This window comes from Erpetoichthys calabaricus, chromosome 16 (assembly GCF_900747795.2).
Source record: "Erpetoichthys calabaricus chromosome 16, fErpCal1.3, whole genome shotgun sequence".
In the NCBI taxonomy this organism is placed as follows: domain Eukaryota; kingdom Metazoa; phylum Chordata; class Cladistia; order Polypteriformes; family Polypteridae; genus Erpetoichthys; species Erpetoichthys calabaricus.
In genome coordinates, this window is record NC_041409.2 from 50,094,365 (window position 1) to 50,118,649 (window position 24,285).

General features: G+C 42.5%; 1 protein-coding gene across 1 annotated transcript in view; it reads right to left on the bottom strand.

The window, feature by feature from the left end:
• stard9 (StAR-related lipid transfer (START) domain containing 9) overlaps positions 1-24,285 on the bottom strand; it is a 248,461-nt gene that overhangs the window by 40,727 nt on the left and 183,449 nt on the right. Inside the window, exons 18-21 of the mRNA XM_051919739.1 lie at positions 23,688-23,825; positions 23,114-23,196; positions 18,708-18,814; positions 5,953-6,152 (exon numbers count right to left, since the gene is read on the bottom strand). Coding sequence (XP_051775699.1) covers positions 5,953-6,152; positions 18,708-18,814; positions 23,114-23,196; positions 23,688-23,825 — 528 coding nt within the window. The remainder of the gene's footprint in view (positions 1-5,952; positions 6,153-18,707; positions 18,815-23,113; positions 23,197-23,687; positions 23,826-24,285) is intronic.

The following is a 24,285-nucleotide window of genomic DNA, read 5'->3' on the forward strand; positions in this document are numbered from 1 at the left end:
TCCTTGTAAAAATTAAACTCAGAAGATGAACAGAAGTGTGATTGTAAGGATTTTGGCCCCATGATTGTGTTAAGCCCTGATGATTTAGATGCTGGCCTGTAATGGTTGCTTGAGTTAGGATATTAGTCAGACGTAATGTTGATGGCTATAACGTCATTTTTTGTGGCTTTACAGAATTGCTCACATATAAAATCTGGCATTGCAATGTTTGTTTGGCTTTAGCAAGAACTTTTTACTGTGATTTGTTTGGAGAAGGATGGCAGACAAACGACGACTGTGTTACTTCCCAATTTGTGTTACTATTGGACATATCACTGCTGGAGTTTAAAGTATTTGTGTTGTATTATCTACATACATAAAACACTAAGGGATTGTGTCTGTCTGTTACGTGATCACTCGCAAACCACTGGGACTAGACCCTTAATCTTTGACATAATTGAAAGGTTATGATGTAATACACTTTGTCTAGCGGCAAACTCTGAAGTTATCAGGGTTTGCCACTTTCATATGGCAAACTTCATAGGGAAACTGATTGAGAAGATGACATAGCAGAAAGAAAAACAGCAGCAACATCTTTTGAGTGTGAAGAAAATTACAGAAGCTGGTTACATGATAAGAAGAAGAAGAATGACAGCTCTGGTATCAATTAGAACCTTGACCTTGCCAGGACTGGAGGTCCACATGTTTCTAGCTGAATATAAAAAGTATATAGGTGCTTATGTTTTTCCCCAATTGCCAGCTCTTTATATAAAACACTCTAATCTCAATGTACTATAATGAACTTACTAAATTGTGTTTGATGTTCTATAAATATAAATAAACAACTGCATTTGCTTGAATAATGCATATGTCTGTAGGTTAGGGAGGAAAATTAACCACGAGATGAAATGATAGACTGAAGACAATCATGAAGCAATCATGTGCCTATTGTCCAGTTCAGTCTTGTTCTCCACTTTTTCTGAAAAGCAATGCTGCCTGACAGAGCTAGCACTATATGAAAGGTTAATAGCTGCAGCAAGTTCAGCAACAATTTTCGGGCCTTTCTTTTTTTTTTTCCATTCTGTTATGGTATATAAAACATGAAACATCAGCCAGACGAGCTTGTGTTCTGTTTATAAGGTCCAAAGCCTCCTGTGCTGCTTAATGGTACTGGTGCTGCACAATGGGTTAACAGGTGCGGTGAGTTCAGCTGCATTTTCAGATTTTTTTATTTCTTCCATTCTAATATATTACATAAAATGTGTGACATCAGACAGATGAGCTTCTCTTTTGGTTGTGAGGTTCAAAGAGGTTCATTAGTCTGAGTCGTGGATTAATTTGTCTCAGTCATTGGGCATGTTGCATAAGGCAGTCAGCCTAACGAGAGTACGTCAACTGCCTCTGACTTGTTAACATTATGAAATGAAGGCTACAGCTAAAAATCACATTTAAAGTCATTTAATGTGACACAAGCTTAAGAATTAAGATTTTATCAAACAGAATATCCTCTGAAGGATACCAATCACACTATAAGCCGACATATTTATACTGGAAGACACCACATGAGGCCTTGAGACCTGATAGGGATAGGTGAACAAAATGGTATCTTGTCAAAAAACAAGATGTAAAAAAGCAAATGTGGAAAAGAATAAACATTAAAAGAAAATTTCCTACATGTAAAAAACTCCAGTATGAAACAGGAAAGTAATAAAAGAAACTTACTGAGCATGAGCATAAATCCAACAAAGTGTACAATCGGTATGCTTTATACATGTCTGCTTACTTTACACAGGAGAAATTTTAACAGATTAAATACAAATTTCCATACCGGATCGGTCAAGGCCAGGTTAACAATGACCGCCACCAGCACTGTTAGCCAACAGGGTGCTGGCAGAAATTTGGCCAAAGAAGGAGGAGGAGAAGAAGAGGGGGGAGACATGCCTGGAGGCAGGAAGAGAGGAGGAAAGTAAAGAGAGTGGAACTGAGGGTAGGAACTTTGAATGTTGGCAGTATGATTGATAAGGGTGGAGAGTTAGCAGATATGATGGAGAGAAGGAAGGTTGATATATTGTGCATGCAAGAGACTAAATGGAAGGGGAGTAAGGCCAGGTGGATTGCAGGTGGATTCAAATTGTTCTATCATGGTGTGGATGGGAGGAGAAATGGGGTAGGAGTTATTCTGAAGGAACAGTATGTCAAGAGTGTTTTGGAGGTGAAAAGAGTGTCAGGCAGAGTAATGATTATGAACCTGTAAATTGGAGGTGTGATGATGAATGTTGTTAGTGCATATGCACCACAAGTTGGATGTGCAATGGGTGAGAAAGAAGATTTTTGGAGTGAGTTGGATGAAGTGATGAACAGTGTACCCAAGGGACAGAAAGTGGTGATTGGAGCAGATTTAAATGGACATGTTGGTGAAGGGAACAGAGGAGATGAGGAGGTGATGGGTAGGTATGGTGTCAAGGAGAGGAATGAAGAAGGTCAGAGGATAGTGGATTTTGCCAAAAGGATGGACATGGCTGTGGTGAATACGTATTTTAAGAAGAGGGAGGAACATTGGGTGACGTACAAGAGTGAAGGAAGATGCACACAGGTAGATTACATCCTATGCAGAAGAGTTGATCTGAAGGAGATTGAAGACTGCAAAGTGGTGGTAGGGGAAAGTGTAGTTAAGCAGCATAGCATGGTGCTCTGTAGGATGACGTTGGAGATCAAGAAGAGGAAGAGAGTGAGGGCAGAGCCAAGGATCAAATGGTAGAAGTTGAAAAAGGAAGACTGCAAGGTTGAGTTTAGGGAGGAAGTGAGACAGGCACTGGGTGGCAGTGAAGAGTTACCACACATCTGGGAAACTACAGCAGATGTAGTAAGGGTGACAGCAAGAAGGGTGCTTGGCATGACATCTGGAAAGAGGAAGGAGGAAAAGGAAACCTGGTGGTGGAATGGGGAAATACAAGAGAGTATACAGAGGAAGAGGATGGCAAAGAAGAAGTGGGATAGTCAGAGAGATGCAGAAAGTAGACAAGAGTAAAAGGAGATAAAGCGCAAGGTGAAGAGAGAGGTGGCGAAGGCTAAAGAAAAAGCGTATGATGAGTTATATGAGAGGTTGGACACTAAGGAGGGAGAAAAGGACTTGTACCAATTGGCTAGACAGAGGGAGCGAGCTGGGAAAGATGTGCAGCAGGTTAGGTTGATAAAGGATAAAGATGGAAAAGTACTCACAAGCGAGGAGAGTGTGTTGAGCAGATGAAAAGAGTACTTTGAGAGGCTGATGAATGAAGAGAACGAGAGAAAGTAGAGGTTGGATGATGTGGAGATAGTGAATCAGGAAGTGCAACGGATTAGCAAGGAGGAAGTAAGGACAGCTATGAAGAGGATGAACAATGGAAAGGCCGTTGGTCCAGATGACATACCTATGGAAGCATGGAGGTGTTTAGGAGAGATGGCAATGGAGTTTTTAACTAGATTGTTTAATGGAATCTTGGAAAGTGAGAGGATGCCCGAGGAGTGGAGAAGAAGTGTACTGGTGCCGATATTTAAGAATAAGGGGGATGTGCAGGACTGTAGTAACTATAGGGGAATAAAATTGATGAGCCACAGCATGAAGTTATGGGAAAGAGTAGTAGAAGCTAGGTTGTAGCGGGGCTACATAGTAGTAATAGTGTTGTCAGTGTTAGTACCATGTGCGTCTTGTTTCCATCGTCCCGTTTGCTGTTTGTGTGTCAGTGAATGTCGTCCCCGTAAAGGGGGACGGATAATGGGAGGAGACCGCAACCCCAATCCTGGAAAACCACCTGTTTGCTATTATTCAATTACATCCATCTCAGGACTATTTAAGTAATCAGAGAGAGAAGGAAAGAAAAAAAGAGAGAAGAGGAAGGAGAGGAGAGAAGGAGATTTTTCACATTCACGACCATGAGCCATCTGTACCTGTTATATTCCACATCGCGCATTTCCATCCAGTTTGTTTTTCTATCCGCCGGACTTGCTTCAATAACCTCATCACGAGAGACCCTGGGGTCGGAATTCATCATCCACCACGCGCCGAGGATTCACGGTGAGGCTGCTCCATTTTGTCCGGGAAAATCAAACGACTCATTTTTCGCTAGTTCAGTCAACCGCATTCAGGACAGTTTTTTATAACCGGACTCAAGTTCACATTCATTTCCGTATCTCATTCAGTTTTTGGTATTTGTGTTGTTTGTTATATGTTATAGGGGCAAGGGAGAGTTTATTGTGTGTGTATATATATATGGTGTTGTTGCTTTGGTGGAGCGATATATATATATATATATATTTATTGTGCATTTTGTTTTTTGTTGTTGCTCGTTTAATATAATTATGCACCTATTTTACATATCATCTGTTTTTGTGAGCTTAATTAAACCGTCGATTGTGGGGAAAATTTTTATTTGTTAGAGGTATGGCTTGATATTTAGATTCAGCTCAGTAAATTATCCAGGCCACAGGTCTTGGAGGTGTAGCTGCCGGCCGGGTAAGAGGTCGGCCGTTACAAGGTTAAGAAGTGAGGTGATGATTAGTGAGCAGCAGTATGGTTTCATGCCAAGAAAGAGCACCACAGATGCAATGTTTGCTCTGAAGATGTTGATGGAGAAGTTTAGAGAAGGCCAGAAGGAGTTGCATTGCATCTTTGTGGACCTGGAGAAAGCATTTGACAGGGTGCTTCAAGAAGAGCTGTGGTATTGTATGAGGAAGTCAGGAGTTGCAGAGAAGTATGTAAGAGTTGTACAGGATATGTACGAGGGAAGTGTGACTGTGGTGAGGTCTGCAGTAGGAGTGATGGATGCATTCAACGTGGAGGTGGGATTACATCAGGGATCGGCTCTGAGTCCTTTCTTATTTGCAATGGTGATGGACAGGTTGACAGACGAGATTAGACAGGAGTCCCCATGGACTATGATGTTTGCTGATAACATTGTGATCTGTAGCAATAGTAGGGAGCAGGTTGAGGAGACCCTGGAGAGGTGGAGATATGCTCTAGAGAGGAGAGGAATGAAGGTCAGTAGGAACAAGACAGAATACATGTGTGTAAATGAGCTGGAGTTCAGTGGAATGGTGAGAAAAAGAGAGTGCAGGTAGGGTGGAATGGCTGGAGAAGAGTGTCAGGAGTAATTTGTGAAAGACGGGTATCAGCAAGAGTGAAAGGGCAGGTCTACAGGACGGTAGTGAGACCAGCTATGTTATATGGGCTGGAGACGGTGGCACTGACCACAAAGCAAGAGACAGAGCTGGAGGTGGCAGAGTTAAAGATGCTAAGATTTACACTGGGTGTGACGAGGATGGATAGGATTAGAAATGAGTACATCAGAGGGTCAGCTCAAGTTGGACAGTTGGGAGACAAAGTCAGAGAGGCGAAATTGCGTTGGTCTGGACATGTGCAGAGAAGAGACACTGAGTATATTGGGAGAAGGATGCTAAGTATAGAGTTGCCCAGGATTATGAAAAGAGGAAGGCCTAAGCGAAGGTTTATGGATGTGGTGAGAGAGGACATGCAGGTGATGAGTGTAACAGAACAAGATGCAGAGGACAGAAAGATATGGAAGAAGACAATCCGCTGTGGCAACGCCTAAAGGGAGCAGCCAAAAGAAGAAGAAGAAGAAGAGCAGACAATTCCAACTTTTGAGATGATCTTACCTACACCAACTTGGTGGTACAGTATAGACTAGAAACCACTTCACTTGAATAATACTACAACTATAGAGATATAAAGTACTTTATAGTTATATAATTTTATGGTATATTAACCATAAAAAGCATAAAATAAACATGGTCTTTGCCAATCTCGGTGTGCACAGTTCTATAATACAGTATGTGAGCTAAATTTAGTTTATAACCATACTGCTTATGTTAATTTAAAACATGCTGCTCCACCCTGAACCTAAAAGCCCTTTCACTTTAATGTCAGAGAGCTACATTATTTGAACTGAGGCACACATTTTACTGGGCACGACTTACTTTCACGGTGCTGCTGAAGAATGCGCGCTTGCTCCCGCTCCAGCTCTTGCTCCTCCCTGTGCTGTGAGGCCAGCAGCTCCTCCCTGAGGCCCTCTACATAGTGCTGCTGGTCAACCAGTCTCTGGCTGGCAGGGCTCAAAGACAAAGCAACATGGGGCTGCTCCTTTTCATGATCCCAGCATTCCACACTCAACTCGCTGCTAATTCAGGCAGGAAAAAAGAAAAAGAGAAGTCAATAAATTACCCACAATGTAAATCATTTACAACTTAGTATGAATTCATTTAAGATACATGAAGTCTAGGGTTGCGACTTACTTAGTTAAGGCCACAGAAAACTACCAAGAGAGCTGCTCAGATTGCTGTACTACTTAACATCAAAAGCCCTTCTGATGAATGGAGAATGCTGGCTGCTTTGTCAACGACAGACACACAAAGGCCTCCAAACACTCTTTTACTTCTCGTGGCAGGCTTCTCCTTGGCCACCAACAAAGTATTGTTTGTTTAAACTGAGCTGAAAACTCCAGCACTGGGTAGCCTAGCAACACATGGCCTTGCAGGGATGATCTCAAGAGGAATTCTGCAAACAGCTGATAGTGACAGAGTGCGGCCTATCATCAGCACTTCACCTGCCTACTTCTTCTCTACTTCAAGGATCTATATTACTAAATGACAGTTTAATTTATGCACGGATGGCAGACGCACCGAAGTGCATGCGCACTGCGCCTCAGCGCCCCAGAGTCAAACCCAGCGGCTTCCCAGAGTCAGTAGGTGGCGCCCAAACAACACAACCTGTAAACTAAACATGCTCTAATCCACTGTGCCAGCAGTCTGTGTGGCATATTTGAATCACATGATGGTAATTCAGTATTAAAAGTAAGTTGAATTATGATTCCTAACAGTAAACGATGTCTACCTAACGACACAGGCACAGAAAAACAAAAATGAGACCACGCCAACAACGCGCTTCTGACACAGCAGAGGCAAAGGAGTCACGGCTCCAAATGGAAAGAGCTCACCGATTAGTAATACAAAACCGAGCCCGTACTTCCCAGAGTCAGTACGTGGCGCCCAAACAACACAACCTGTAAACTACACTTGCTCTAATCCACTGTGCCAGCAGTCAGTGTGGCATATTCAAACCCAGCGGCTTCCCAGAGTCAGTAGGTCAGGCCCGCACCTAGGGGGGGACAACCATGACACTTGTCAGGGGCCCGAGCAAGATAGGGGCCCGCCCTTTTTTGAGTTTTTTTTTTCTCGAAAGATCCTTTATTATCAAGAAGGGGCACGTCGACGTCATTAGCGGTCGCCGGTGGGTACGATCTCGGATCTAGCTGCTTTGAGTTTGAACTCCATTTCCGTCATCCGTCGAACCGTGGGAAAATGCAAGACCGAGAGCTTCAGCGGCATTCTCATAAAGGCTGTCCCGTGTCCGTCATCAAGATAACATACGCAAGTCGGAATGAGTGCCGGTGGAGGTGCAGCAATGTTTATGTTTAGTCTCCACCTTTTGCCTTCGCGAATCGCGGAAGTTATTCATTCAATGCTGGACAGTCGCACTAGCAGTCGTGTGAGTATTAAGAGTTAGGGCCTACTGTTCCGTGCACGCTTAGAGCTAGACTTTACAAAAGCTTATAATTTGGCATTATTTCATTATTATGTGAACAGTGAAGAGAAGCGCCTATCTGCGTTAATTTTGTATTTGGACTTTTGGTCTTAACAGCGGCTGTCATTAGACTCACTCAGCAGTCAGAGACAGGTATGCGCACTATTGTACAATACATGCATTGTAATTTAATTTTGTTTAGTTCACCAGTCCAGTAACACGGACATGATATAGATTGAACTAGCATGTTTTATTTACAATATATTTCTAATACCACCATCGCTTATCGTTATTTTACATATCCGAGTCCTACGGAATTTTGATTGCCAAATACCCAAGTGATCTGACTACTGACTTGAAAGGAGAGTTGCTTCACATCAAAAATGTGTATGATGCGACTTTCAAAGATTGTGGTAACAGTTGTCTTGATTTACTAAACTCGATATTTGAGCTTGGACTTGGAGGCATATATCCAGAACTATGCGTAGCGTTGAGGATATTTTGTTGTCTCCCTTTCTCTGTGGCACAAGGGGAAAGATCATTCAGCAAACTTGCAATTATAAATAACTAGCAAAATACCCGCGCTTCGCAGCGGAGAAGTAGTGTGTTAAAGAGGTTATGTAAACATATATATACATATACATATTGTGATGGACGACCGGCTACAGACTCCGGTCGCCACCCCCAGGCCGCTAGGAGGAGCCCTCCGGACAGCATGATGGTGCCCCGAGTTCCAGCAGGGCCTCATGGACTTTGTAGTTTGTATACACAGCCCTGCTGGATACCTTGGGGGCCACCGGGAGTCGCTGTAGGGGGGCTAGTGGGCTCTTCACGTGACAGGAAGGAACGACGTTCTCCCGGGCTGAAGAAAGGACTGTTTACCCTGACCCGGAGGGAATAAAGACTTGTGGGTTTGGCCAGGAACCACTTCCGGGTCAGGGGATATAAAAGGACTGTTGGAAAGCCCAGACACTGAGCTGAGCTGGGAGGTAGGGTGGCGAAGTGTCTGGGCGAGGAGGATTGGTTTGTGAGAGAGAATTATTGTTTATATGAGTGTGGAGTGGAGGGTGCTTTGTGCACAGTATAATTATAAAATAAATAGCATTTATACTTTTACCTCGTCTTCAGAGTGGTACCTGAGGGTGTTAGAGGTGGCTCCACGCCTCTACTGCGACAATATATACATATATATACATATCTACATATACATACAGTATATATACATATATATATATACATATACACATCCACATATATATATATATATATATATATATATATATATATACACACATATCAACATATATATACACATACATATACACACATACATACACACACACATACACATATATACATATACACATACATACATAGTGCGTTGTAACATGGGCTGTGATTGTTACATGGGAGGGAGATGACAAATCACAGCTTCCCGCTTTCTACTCGGGCCTGTGATTGGTGCTTTGACAGATGCCCAGATCCCACAGTATCTCCCCTTAGGAGAGGCGTTAGGCAAGTGTAATTGAATAGTGGTGCTGCAAGTTTAGCTTTACACCTGTTTTTAAGGCTTATTGACTGAAAGGGGCTATCATTAAAAAAGGTAGGGCTTTGCTACAGGATACACCCTCCACAAGTTAAGGAAGTAAAAATAAAGGTATATATTTCTGTTTTATTTAAACCTTTTAAGTTTGTATGCGGGCGGTATGGTGGCGCAGTGAAAGGTGCCAGTTAGGAGACCCGGGTTCACTTTCCTGCGTGGAGTTTGAATGTTCTCCCTGTGTCTGTCTGGGTTTCCTCCGGGTACTCCGGTTTCCTCCCACAGTCCAAAGACATGCAGGTTAGGTGCATTGGCGATTCTAAATTGTCCCTGGTGTGTGGGTGTGTGCGCCCTGCGGTGGGCTGGCACCTTGCCCGGGGTTTGTTTCCTGCCTTGTGCCCTGTGTTGGCAGGGATTGGCTCCTGTATTTGGGATATAGCGGGTTGGATAATGGATGGATGGACAGTTGTATGCATAGCCCCATTTGCCCGTTTTCGTTTTTTTTCTATCTTCAGTAATATTTCAGCAAACCCGGAGCTTGTCAGTTCAAATCCTGGTACTGACACCACTGTGTGACCCTGAGGAAGTCACTTCACCTGCCTGTGCTGCAAAAAACAAAAGTAATGTAACAAATTGTACCTCAGATGTTGCAAGTTGCTGGAATAAAGGCATAAGTCAAATAGATAAATATGTATTATACACATAGGAACTATTCATTTATTTTCAGTTAAGTCATCTGCAGCAAACCTTTATAAATGAGGGTTTCTCCTTTTTCATTGAGGTTTTCTTTTGGAGAGCTTTTTTCATTTCATTGAAAATTAAAGCAGCAGCTGCCAAAATATGTAGCTTTCTTATTAATTTTTCAACATTGTGTAAAATAACTTTATAAAGTAACATAAAAGGTTTAAATACTGGTTATCCTTTTACACTAAAATATTACTAAAGAGATACAAAAAAAGTAAAATGCATATGTTGTTTTTCTTTAAGGAGATTAAATATTACTGAAGAAAGAAAAAAAAAACTAAAACAGCCAAATGGGGCTATGCATACGAACTTAAAAGGTTTAAATAAAACAGAAATATATACCTTTATTTTTACTTCCTTAACTTGTGGAGGGTGTATCCTGTAGCAAAGCCCTAAGTTTTTTCGTGAAAGCCTGTTTCAGTCAATAAGTCTTAAAAACAGGTGTAAAGATATTGACAATAAGCTACGCAAACCCACCAAGACATGGAATCGTTTAAATCAAGGCGCGAGTCGAAAAACACCATCCCATACTATTAGTTAACGATTAACACATTTCTATATGTATTGTAAGCATACAATACAACTGATAATATGTTGCGCTTATTTATCTGGTGTACCGACATTTTTGCGCGTTTAACGTCTGAAATCTAACGTGGTTTGTGCCCTTCAGAATGAAAACAGTTTGCATTTGCCTTTTTAATAAAAGGCGAGCTTTTAAGCCTGAGAAATCACCCTGTAAATGCACACGTTTAATTGCACATGTGTTAATATGTATGCTTACACAGTATTAAAAGACACTCAACATTTACCTTCGTTCCCGCGTTAGATAAAAGGCGAGCTTTTAAGCCAGCAGTCAGTGTGGCATATTTGAATCACATAACGGTAATTCAGTATTAAAAGTAAGTTGAATTATGATTCCTAACACTAAATGACTTCTACCTAACGACACAACCACAGAACAATAAAGACGAGACCGCATGGATAAAGACTATACACGGAGGCTCCTACAACACGCTTCAGAAACACCAGAAGCAAAGATGTCACAGCTCCACAATGAAAGAGCTCAACTAATGGAAATACAAAAACGAGCCCGTATGGATAAAAACAATGAACGAAGGCGCCCACAACGCGCTTCTGAAACAGCACAGGCAAAGGAGTCACGGCTCCAAAAAGAAACAGCTCAACGATCAGAAATACAAAAACGAGCCTGTATGGCTACGACCTGTGAACTAAACCTGAGGTAAAGCGTGCACGCCAGGTTGTACAGCCGCCTGAACGCGACCGCCCACACCACCGCATATACCACCTTCGTTTAGTAATGTAGCCCTCAATGCCCGGATCCGCCGCCGTGGTCACTTCAGCACGCAAATCCACCGCCATCAGCAAACGACTTCTAGCTGACGACACACCCATACAAAAACAAAAAAGACACTGCATGGATAAAAACAATAAACGAAGGCGCCTACAACGCGCTTCTGAAACACCAAAACCAGATGAGTCACAGCTCCAAAAGAAACCGCTTTAGTACAAATATGTTTATTTAATTAAATGAAAAATGTCCCAGGACGCACCCACCCTCCATGATATTGCATCCCTCCAAATATCAGAGGGAACAGAAAGTGATTGCCATTCTTGGATTTGCGATTCTTTCGAGAATCGCAGGCTTACTGGTTGAACATAGCAGTGAGTAGCTAGTGGGCTGCCTTTAGTGTGTAAAATATTACATCCGACTCTAGGGGCTAGAAAAGTTTTATGTCGTTGGGCAACACAGGCTACTGTTAGCAGTTACTTGAGGAAAAAAGAAAATAGAGTGTTGGCTTTAAACTGAAAACATTCTAATGTAACTTTTAAGCATTGGACCCCAAGAGCCCTCTGCCCTCAAGCAAACACACCACATTGTGTTTGAATTGTTTGTTCTTTATCATCACAATAAAACTACTGTTAAATGTCAAGTGTTTTACTTCCACCTATCTATTGTAAATGGGACTCTGGTAATGACAATAGTGGTGGATCAATGGGAGTTACTACTAGACAGAAGCATGGTCTTACCAGACCCTGAACTAAGTAAGCGAAAGCAATGGGGAGCTCCCATGAGTACTGCGGAAGTCCCCAAAGTCACTAGTGTGCACTATGGGACTCGTCTGCAGTGTGTATTGAGGGTCCTCTCCTCTTATTTCTATACCTGTCCTCACCAGGCCGTATCATCAACTCCTACGATTTTTCTTGTCAGTGTATTTTTCTTATAATTTCATCCAGAGGACCATACAGCTTCAGCTAGAATCTCTGCACGTCTGTTATATCGCAGCCTGAATGAAGAAACACCACCTTCAGCTCAACCTGGCACCATCCCCAGCTCGTCCATCGGTTCATCATCCAATCTGAGTTCAGCTTGGCTCATTATTGCTAACATCCACCAAGTTGGTACACAATCTTGGGCTTGTGATTGATGACCAGTTGTTCTTCTGAGAACATGTAGCAATGGCCTGCATGTGTTGCAGAGTCATTCTTGACAATATCTGCAAAAATCAAACCATATCTAACAGAATAAACTTCACAGCTCCTGGTCCAGTCTTTCGTCTTTTCATGTCTGGATTACTGCACCACTCTGCTGGCAGAAGTACCGACATGTGCCACTAAGCCGTTGCAGATGATTCAAAATGCAGCAGCATGTCTGTTGTTCAACCAGCTGAGATAGGCACATGTCACTTCTCTCTTCTGATCACTACATTGTTACCCTGTAGAGGTACATATTAGGTTCTAGTCCTTGATGCCTGCCGATAAATTAGTTATTGAGTCAGCACGTGTGTATATGGAGACACTTGTGAGGTCCTTTGCCCTTTCTCACCCACTCAGATCTGCTGATGAATGGCATCTAAGAATGCTGCTTCTGCATGCTTTAAAATCTCAGTCCAAACTCATTTGACGTGTAGCTCCTAGCTGGTGAAACTAGCTGCTCACCTTCATTTGAAATGCTGACACCCTCGATGTGTTTAAAAAACGTCTGAAGACTCTCTTTGTTGGGTGGATTTCTGATATCAGCTGTTATGTTTTTGTTATCTTTGAATTGTAACTCACTTGTATTTTGTTCTGAGTTCCTCACTTGTGATGATCGATTTTGTAAGCTTGTACTATAACACTTGTTTCCCTAACAGTCCATAGACTGATGTTTACTTGATTACGTTAGCCTGTTTTATAAGAAATCTATAATTAAAGTGTCTGCTAAGCAAATAAATGTAAATATAATGTAAATGTGTGTGGGCTCCACAAGTATGCTGGGAGGACAGCCTGCCTTAGGCTCACCTGCTTACATCTATAGTAGTAGTACTGAAGTGCAGGCACATCTGGGGCTGCTAGAGGGAGCTCTAGGTGGAAGGTCCAAAGGTTTCTAAATAGCATCCATGATCAATGTGGCCAATTAGATTAGGGGTCAAGGTGAGCGTTTCACAAAAACTCTACTGGAAAATGTCATAGACACTAAGAGGAGTGTGAGTACCTAAAGAAAAAGACTGAGCCAAGATGAACTAAGAGATGAATGGCCAAGAAACTGCAATTTTAAAAGCTGCTAGGGTCACTAGGTCCAGAATGAACACAGAATGGACCGTCAAGCTAAAAAAAACACAAACAAAGGAAAAAGTTGCACACAAATCCTTATTGTAGTTGAAATCCTTAGGGCTAACTACAACAAATCACGGGGGAAATCAAGCTGAGGTTTTACCTGAAGGTAAGATATTGAGAACTGCATGCTGTCATCCTACACAGACTGGAGACAATGCTGAAGCACTCCACATGGCTTACTGCAATTAACAAAGTCATGGTCATGCAAAACTGCCACGAAATGCATCACCAGAATTCTAACAAAATTAAATATCAAGAAAAAAAAATCAAGCAGTGAATAAGTAATCCTGACTTATGACAATATTAAGAAAGTAGATCAATAACTGGGAAAAAAAATTGCTTGTACTTGAAAAGAAGAAAAAGGGTTCCAGAGGTTCAAAAAAACAGTTTCAGGACAGTGAGTAGGTGAGAGTCTGGGCCACTACAATTCTTCTGTATGTATAGGCTTCCCATGTGGGGCATTTGGTTTTATTTATTTAAACCCTTTATGTTATACTTGGTGTTCCCCTTGATGCGGTTAAACGTTCATTCTGAATTTACTTAATTTGTTAGAGAGTTGACTATCCTGGAAACACAGAGTCACCCTGGATGGGATATTAACCCAATGTTCAGCTCACACACTCCTTTATATATGTCACCTATCAGCTTAAAATTCATATCTACTGGCAGAGTATGTCCTGCTGATGGGGGCATTGCATTTCCTAGGGGAGCTCATTCCTGAGTGAAGGTAGTGGTGGGGTTGACACATCTTCAGGCAGTATTGAACATGCTATATCAAGCTGTCTAGTTTCTAGTTTTATAATGGCCATAATAACAATAGTTCTTTACATTTATATAGTGCTTTTCTCACCACTCAAAGCGCTTTTACACAGAGAGTGAGGAGCCACTTCAACCACCACTAATGTACAGCACCCACCTGGATGATGTGACGGCAGCCACTATGCACCAGTACATTCTCCACACATTAGCTGTGAGGTGGTGAAGGGGTGAGAGATAGTTAGCTGATTATAGACAGGGGATGATTAGGAAGTCAGAATAACCAGGCCATGTTGGACACTTTAGCCAGGACATCATGATACACCTTACTCTTTATGAAGGATGCCCAGGGATCTTTAATGACCACAGAGAGTCAGGACTTCGGTTTTACATCTCATCCAAAGTACAACCCCATTTTTACAGCAGTGTCCCCTTCACTGCTCTGGGGCACCGAGATCTACATTCAGACCACAGGTTAAGTGCTCTCTGCTGGCCTTACCAACACCTCTTCCAGCAGGAACCCAAGCTTTTCCTGGCTGGTCTCCCATCCAAGTAGTGGCTGGGCCTGAACAAGCTTAGCTTCAGGTAAATGACCTCTTCTGAAGTGCATGTGGTATGGTTTTGTCATTGACTTGGAGGAGGAAATGGGATCCCAATTAGACACACTCATGAGGTTTTATGTGACTCATATGGGATCACCATGTGAGGAAAGTCTTGAGCTGCTGAGAGGATTCAACTGAAATGGATGCAGAATCTTAAGATGAGTTAAACCTTTGTGAAAGGTAGCAGGCCTCCCCTATGGTAAAGAGCCTGAAAGCATTGGCAGGCTAAGGAATCACAAAGAAGCTGATCCAACTGAATTAGGAATTACTGGGTTTTCTACTGGACCTCCCATTGGTTGCACTGCAAAGCTAAGTAATCCTCAAGGTGGTGAATGATGGTTAGGTCTGTCACTGTAAGGTGAAGCTGGTGCAAAGTGCAGATTTAGTCACTAGGATGACCATTTTGGTGCTTCACAGGTGTCAAATTTGTTGGTCTTATGTCAAATGAGCCCAGGTCACAGCTCTTCCATTCTCTCTTCCCCCTGCCAAGCTCGACTTTTCATTTTCATATTTTTATGTTGTGAAGGACAAACTGGTGTTCTAGCCATTGTGGACCCGACTCCCTTACCTTGCCAGGAGGCTGTGATAACAGAAGGTCAGGGAGGGAATGACAATACGACTTTGTGCCAGGAACCGGTTGTGGAAGGATGTTGCAGTGGCTACAGCGGGCTGGTGTCCTACCAGCCACTGAGCGACACCTGGGATGGACTTGGAAACCAGGAAGGATAGCACAGAGGGAGACTGCCTGCTATGGGCAGTTTGTCCCTCTGTACATTGGGTGGAAGCTTGCCATCTGGCAAGTCTCATTATGGATGCCTGCAGGGCTGCATGGAAGTTGTGGTCCCATGGGCCTGCTCTGTCAGGTTGTGTGGGGGCAGCCAAGGGGAGCTGTCAGATAGTGACAATTCAAAGGCCACTGTAGTCCTGCCTGACCTGGAAGTGCTTCTTGGAAGCAACTAATTAAGCACCATAACTACTACCGGGTCCAGAGTTAAAAGAGAGCCCTCCACTCAGCTTGGGGAGTCAAAGTCGGTGTCAGATAGGAGCTGGACAACCCTCTCCTGGGAGAAGTTAAAGAAAACAGAAGGAGCAAAGGGAGTGACTGACAGTATTGCTGGGCTGTACTGTGTTGTGTCAGAGCCACTACGACACTGAAGGAAGAAAGCCTATAAAAGGTATCTGTTATTGTAAATAAAAGTGCTGGACTCTATGTGCTGCTAGTGGCAGCAATATTTTAATTAAAAGCCAAAATATCTCTGCATGTAAGAAGCATTCTAGGATGGTCTTAAAAATAAAAAGCAGTTGTTTCCTTTCTTTTTCAAATAACAATCTTCTAGTGTGCCACTTCCAACACCCTGCTGTACCTACAAAAACCTTCAGCTTATCTAATCTATACAATCCACTCTACAAAACCACAACATTACTCCCCAACATTTCCCATTTCCTGCCCACTGACACCATTCTTTGTGGTTCAATTTTTAAGGGCAGCATGCCCACCTGCGATCCATTCACAGCATAGCAAGTGAGCCTTGTGTTAAAGGGTATGTCAAATTGTGCCCCCCTCCATCTCCCACTGAATTAGTCAGATTCACTTACCTACACCTACGCCTCTCACAACAACATGTAAAACCAGAACAGGTAACCTCAAAGAATAATTTTCAGCTGCCAACAGTCCTCCTGTTCTTACAGCATAAGAACAATTACATTGTGGTGCCGAACAGTCAGTCCAACATCCATATTTGTTTAGCTTGGAGCTATTTTAAATATGTTATAAATAGTGATCTGAGGCATAACCCGCCAGATTTGTAATGACTATCACCACTCACTTACAATGAAAGTTGCCTTTATTTCAGAAAGGTAGTTGAAACAACGCAAGGAAACTGAAGAAGGGCATATTGAATAGCAGCAAAACCACTGAAATTTACAGACAAGACCTGAGGCAACAGACATGCTGAAGACATTAATGAAGAGGCCAGATTTGTGCCATATGTTCACCCCAGCAGAAAGCTGATCTCCTGGTCAGTGACTGGGGCTTTTGTTTTTTTCTTCCTTCCCCTTCCTTCCATTCTTATGTTGGATGGATGGATCCGCACAATAACGGGTGGGTCTCTTACGGCCTCCAATCACCAAAATTCTTTATGTTTCCATTTTCATCTTTAAAGTCACTTCTTTGTCCCACTCTTTGTACTTTGCTGAATTTTTCCTTTGCTAAGATATTGTTAAATAAACCGTTGGGAGTGGGGAGGATTTGCTAGCCTCGGCACATGTGGTGAATAACAGACACTCCCTGATGGCAGTGTGCCCTGTCAGCTTAGATCATCATCTGTGAGATTCACTGTGGTGTATAATTAAATTTACATGCACGGCACACTGGATGCATTTGTACAAATCCGGACCAGAGGTCACCATGAACTGAACTGAAAACACATCTTTGAGAATTGGTGAGGAACATAAAAGTGGAGGTCTCAAAAAATAATGGGTTTATACTAAATTAACTATTTCCCTGCTTGTCCAGTGCTGTAATTTCTGGCTATTTGATGATGAATTAGCCTAGATGAAATTCAAAGCACACATCTCAACTGAGGAATTCCGTGACATTGTGTCAGAAAGGGACGAGATTCCATGGAGAAGGAGAAGCAACAACCTGCTCTTCATTAACTGTTAGTCTGTGATATAGAATTAGGATTTCACCATGCTGCCATTCCAAATGTGAAGGCCAAATAAATGGACAAAAGGAATATAAGAAAAAAATAGCTGATAAATAAAAGCACACTTTTCAAATCTCTAAAACAACTGAATAAAATCTACTTAATAATAAGAAAAGAAAGACCCTGGGAATGATTAAGCTGTCTGCTTAAGCCATTGTCACATTAGATGACTTTTCTAGCTATTTTCAATTGTAGCCGTTGTTTACATAATCTTAGCCATTCAGAAGCAGTCGACGGCCACTCCCATGAAACCAGTTGCTTAATGTGACATTACCTAACAACTGAGACCAACTAGTGTGCAACTGGCTAGGATGAAATCAATCAGGTATGCAGGAGAGCTGACAACCAAATGAACCAATTGATACTAATCCAGAAGTATCCATAAAATGTAGTGATGAGGAATAAGAAATGTGCATGTTTCGAACCTCACAAACAGAAGAGAAGTTTGTCTGTCTGATGTCTCAAACTTTTTGTGCCATAACTTAAAGGAAAAAGGAATTAAAGGGCAGAGATTGGTGCTGAATTTGCTGCAGCTATTACTTTGTAAAGCCGTTAATCAACCGGCTATCAGAAATAGGAGCCTGCACGACTGTACCAGGAAGATCAGCATTTGGTAGGAAAATGTGAAATTGGTTGCAATTTTCATTTGTGTAATTTAACATTGTGCAGCAACAAGATCACCAACTCCGAACAGTAAATGCGCCATGACAAAAAGTCAAGAAATGTGACATCGATTTTACTAACAAGAGTAAAGATTGTGGGGTGTGCACATTAGAAGGTCTCTTATATTCAAATCTATGTCTTTTTTTAGACTCCTGAAAACTGGCCACATGATACACTGGATAGTTAGAGGAAATACTGTAGGTTACATAGTCATGTAAACTGATGGGGTCATTCCAATCTAAAAAACTATGATTAAAATTTAACAAGGCAAGTATTCTTCTGGTAACATCCACCCAACTCCACATCTGCAATGTAAGTGTCAGACAAACTCAACACCGTTCTCAAAACACCACTGGGCACCTAATGTACCAGCATGTGTTTGCCTTCTTTATTCCACTGTACTCTTGCCATTAGGTTGAGGTCACTGCACTGTAAATGTGGCAATGCTTACTAAATCTCGTCAAAACAGTGTTCTCTAGTCAAAAATACAGGCTCATTCCATTCTCTTATGGCGTGAACTGTACCTGGCCTGTGGAGACGGACACGCATCATAAGAAGGTGAGGAGCTCAGTTCTTCATCGATATCAAGCCACTCACAAGATCCACTTCGCAAAAGGAAGCCTTCGCTGACCTGCTAAAAAGGTTAAAAGTAAATGTTTTATTAATGTATAGCAATATCTTTCTATAGCACCTATCGCACATACAATAAATGCCTCACAAGACGCTGCAAAAGCAGTAAAAGCAATATAAAATCAAAACACAAAATTCGAACTAGCATATATATATAATGTTCATTAAAATCATGAAAAAGCAAAACAATAACAGATTAATGGATGGATTAATACTACTAAGAACAGGAGAGCTTTTTAACAACTGCAGTAAATCCGGCCATAATCAGAGTACATACAAAACGACTGCAGTATCTGCTCTCCATTTAACATTTATTGAAGGAAAGGACAATAATGAAGTGCAACTAAAAGAAAGACAGGGATAAACAGTCAAACATGTTCAGGAGTTAAACCCTGGAGAGCCATATAAACTAATAAATTACTTTAAAATAATTTCTAATATTCACATGTAACAAAATAATGAAGAAGAGATAGACATTTTACAAATATTTTCTTTCTTTATTTTTCATTTCTATTATTTTCAAACCTGCTTAATCCAGACCTATGTTCTGGAGGGACTGGAGCCTATCCCAGCTAGCATAGAGTGCAAGGTAGAAACAATCCCTGGACAGGGTGGCAGTCCACACACACACACGCACCAAACACACAGAATTTAGCATTGCCAATTCACCTAACCTGCATGTTTTTGGACAGTGAGAGGAAACTGGAGAACCCTGGGGAAACCCATGTGGACATAGGGAGAACACGAATGCTCCACAGGGAGGACTCTGGGCAGGAACCCTGGTGTCCTTACTGCAAGACAGCCATGCTACCACTACACTACTGCACGGCACTTTCTTAATTTTTGAAATTACTTATTTTAACCTTTAGAAATAAGACTAGGTCCATACTATTATGTTTTTATTTTACTCCATACACACTAGCGTTTTCACATCATTTACGAAAGTATCTATGCCCGCACTAAAATATCTAAAAACGCATATGACGTGACTGTTCACCTACACTGGCATGTGCACATCAGCAGAAATAGCAAGAGGAAATGTCTTCCTTGAAGGGATGGTTAATCTGATGGTCAGGGGATTTATCGAGTACTATAGCGACCAGTAAATTTTTTGCCTTTTGCATATGAATGCAGCATTCAGACTACATAGAGCGCAATTTAGATGCATATAGGTAAGCAACACAGCAGGCACTCCTCTGTGTCTGCTATATTGTAAAATGGTTTTCTGCTGTGAAGGGTGACCAATCAAGGGATGAGATATTGCAATGAGCAGGACCCAATCAGGGAAGAAGCACGTAAAAAGCACAAACTAGAGTTGTCATTTTCAAAAATATGTTTTCACATATGCACACTCTTGAGATGGACTGGCACCCTGTCTAGGGTTTGTTCCTGCCTTGAACACTATGGAATGGCACATTTATGAACAGCTATTACCATAACCACTGGTTCATCTATCAGAAAACCTTTTTCTCCTATTCTCCTTTACAAACTGTTTCATGTGTTCCAGATTTCTTGAGTGTCCTGTGTCTGGTCTTTCTTTAACTTTCCTACTGCACTGAGATGTGGACTTTGCCACTGCTATTACAAAATGTACAATTTCTTCACCCTTGAACTAAACTTCAGCTTCTGATATCACTGGGGGACATTTACACCATATGTGTCCACATCGTGTCCATCCATGCAAAACTTAAATCAGCTTCTGCTCATGTGTTGGACGTGTGTGCATAAAAACACGCTTGCATTTATATTTATATGAATTGCGGTCAACACCTGTTTCTGATCTACTCTGAATGTGACCTGAGTGATTCAAATGGTATCTATTAGACAGACAGACAGACAGACAGACAGACAGACAGAGAGAGAGAGAGAGAGAGAGAGAGAGAGAGAGAGAGAGAGAGAGAGAGAGAGAGAGAGAGAGAGAGAGAGAGAGAGAGAGAGAGATAGATAGATAGATAGATAGATAGATAGATAGATAGATAGATAGATAGATAGATACTTTATTAATCCCCAAGGGGAAATTCACATACTCCTGTAGCAGCATACTGATAAAAACAATATTAATTAAAGAGTGATAAAAACACAGAGCAACTTAAAAAGTGCAAGGTGGAGAGTGCGAGGCAGGTATAATAGTCAATAACATTGTATAATGTTACCGTTCCCCCAAAGTGGAATTGAAGAGTCGCATAGTGTGGGGGAGGAACAATCTCCTCAGTCTATCAGTGGAGCAGGACATTGTCAGCAGTCTGTGGCTAAAGCTGCTCCTCTGTCTGGAGAAGACACTGTTTAGTGGATGCAGTGGATTCTCCATGACAATCAGGAGCCTGCTCAGCGCCCGTCGCTCCGCCACAGATGTCAAACTATCCAGGTCCGTGCCTACAGTAGAGCCTGCCTTCCTCACCAGTTTGTCCAGGTGTGAGGCGTCCCTCTTTTTTATGCTGCCTCCCCAGCACACCACTGCGTAGAAGAGGGCACTCGCCACAACCGTTTGATAGAACATCTGCAGCATCTTATTGCAGATGTTGAAAGACGCCAGCCTTCTAAGGAAGTATAGTCGGCTCTGTCATCTCTTGCACAGAGCATCAGTATTAGCAGTCCAGTCCAGTTTATCATCCAGCTGCACTCCCAGGTATTTATAGGTCTGCACCCTCTGCACAAAGTCACCTCTGATAATCACGGAGTCCGGGAGGGGCCTGGTCCTCCTAAAATCCACCACCAGCTCTTTGGTTAATGCTGGTGTTCAGTTGTAGGTGGTTTGAGTCGCACCATTTAACAAAGTCCTTGATTAGGTTCCTATACTCCTCCTCCTGCCCACTCCTGATGCAGCCCATGATAGCAGTGTCGTCAGCGAACTTTTGCACGTGGCAGGTGTCCCAGATGGATGGGGGACCCTACCCAGTCGGGACGCCTGGATGGTCCCCGTGATGGACAATACCTCCCCTGGGCCACAAGGGGGCAGCCGCCCAGGTCTGCTTATGGGTCACTGGACCGGAGCTGGGACACTCATCCCTACCGGAGGACGTGGCCACCGCCAGGAGGCGCCCAGACAGCTGTGAGGTCCTGGATGGCAGCACTTCTGCCACACCAGGAAGTGCTGCCGGAAGAATTCCCAGGGGCACCCGGAGTGCTTCCGGGGGCTCTCTTGACAGTTCCGCCACACCAGGAAGTCTCATCAGGGGGAGCACCTGGAGCTCATCCGGGTCGGTATATAAGGGACCGCCTCCCTCCAGAAGCGGAGCCAGAGTTGGGAGGAAGGAGACGAGGCTTGTGAGGAGGGGAGAGGAGGTCATTGAGAAAGAGAAAGAGAAAGGAAGAGAGTTGGTAGATGAAGGCATTGTGGTGCTGAAAGGAAAAATAAAGAAGTGCTTTGGACATTCTGATGTCTGTCTGTCTGTGTCCGGGGGTATGCTTTCCACACAGGACTCCAAGTTGTATTGGAAGTCCGATGTATATAGGGTGAACAGGACCGGAGAAAGTACAGTCCCCTGCGGCGCTCCTGTGCTGCTGACCACAATGTCACACGATCCATGCCACCAGGTATGAATCTACTCCCATCTCTGTCAGCTTGTCCCTAAGGAGTAGAGGTTGGATGGTGTTGAACCCGTTAGAGAAGTCCAGAAACATAAATCTTACTGCAGCACTGCCTCTGTCCAAGTGGTAGAGGGATCGGTGTAGCATGTAGATGATGGCATCCTCCGCTCCCACCTCCTCCTGGTATGCGAACTGCAGAGGGTCGAGGGAGTGGCGGACCTGTGGCCTCAGATGGTGAGGCAGCAGTCGCTCTATGGTCTTCATCACATGTGACGTCAGAGCGACAGGCCTGAAGTCATTCAGCTCACTAGGACGTGATACCTTTGGGACTGGGGTGATGCAAGAAGTTTTCCAAAGCCTCGGGACTCTCCCCTGTTCCAGGCTCAGGTTGAAGATGCGCTGTAGAGGACTCCCCAGCTCCAACGCACAGGACTTCAAGTCATGGCGATACTCCATCTGGACCCACTGCTTTGCTGGCACAGAGTCTCCTAAGCTTTCTGCTTACCTGGGCTACTGTAATTGTGCATGGGGGAAAAACTCTCTCCTATGCTGGTATTATAACCTAATATTAAAACTACACATTTTAAAACACACATCACATGATACTCACAACATAAAATATTAGGTCCAAATCTCAGCAACCCAAGGCATTCTCAAACTTCATGAACATTTTAAAGCACTAAGCCTTATCCAAATCAAAAAACAATTCTTGTTTGTTAAACAAGCATGATAAAGATGGGTCACAGACTGCTCACATGGGAATTTCACTTACCCTTCTCCGTTGACGTAAAATGGCTGCTTCGGCAGGGTGATTAAACCTGAACTTGTGCTTTTGCCCCAAAGCAATCACCGCTCCTAAGATGAAATGACATAAGATTAAAGAATTTCTTATCAAACATATTTTTTCTGAGTAGTCCAGGTCTGTCTGCAAAGGTCTGTTTTCATAGTTCAAGTCCAAACTGAAAACACCCATTTCAAACTGGACTTCAGCATTGTTCATCACTGACACCTGACCACTCTGTCTTCATTATGCCCACATACTCCAAGTTAGCTTTGGTACTTTAATTGACCATTCTATGTATAGTCTTAATATACACACTTTTTTCTCCTTACGTATTTTATAAGATTAGGACTTTATTACTTTTTCCTTGTAATAAGCTAACGTCCTTCATACAGCCTTTATTACTCACCAAAGGCACTATGGAAAATAATTACAGAATAAAACAATTAAATCAGTACTATCAGTGAAGTCTAGCTGCTAAAAATAGGCCCATTTCGCAAAGGTCAAAAATTCTAATTAACTGTTGTGGTACTATAATGAATTTCTAGAGAAAAAGGTCCATTACCTTGAGCAAGCCGGCATGGTTCTGTCACTTCACGGCCATTTACAGTGCAGTGTCCTCTCTGGCAAGGCTTCAGGCTCACAACTCCACACTCATTTACAATTTCACAATAATCTTCGTCACTATGGGAACCCTGCAGAACTTGACAATGACAAAGACATGATTAAATTTTGCCCAGTCATACATCGGTTGGTATAGAGCTACAGATCTATACTAACTGTTCAGGGTTTTGTTTCAGTGATAAAGGAGATTGGGTGCAGTTTAAAGGTAAATGCTTTTATTTCCACTAATGTGATAGTAAGAGTATCTGGTCGAGAACATTGGTTAGGCCATGGAGCAAAGAAATACAAGAAAGGCAACATATACATCTGGTTTTGTTTTAAACAAACATGACAATAAAACAATTACTGAGTAATGCCGGTCAAACTTGTGAATAATACTAAAGAGAAATCAATGCCATGTGTGGCTGCTCCTACAAGTTGAAAAGGCCACGTTTCAACTGAGCCATTGATATATTGGTGAGGAAATTTGTTGCAGTTGACTGAGGTTGTTCATTATTCTTCACTAAAGTAAATAAAAGAAATGGATTAAAAAATTAACA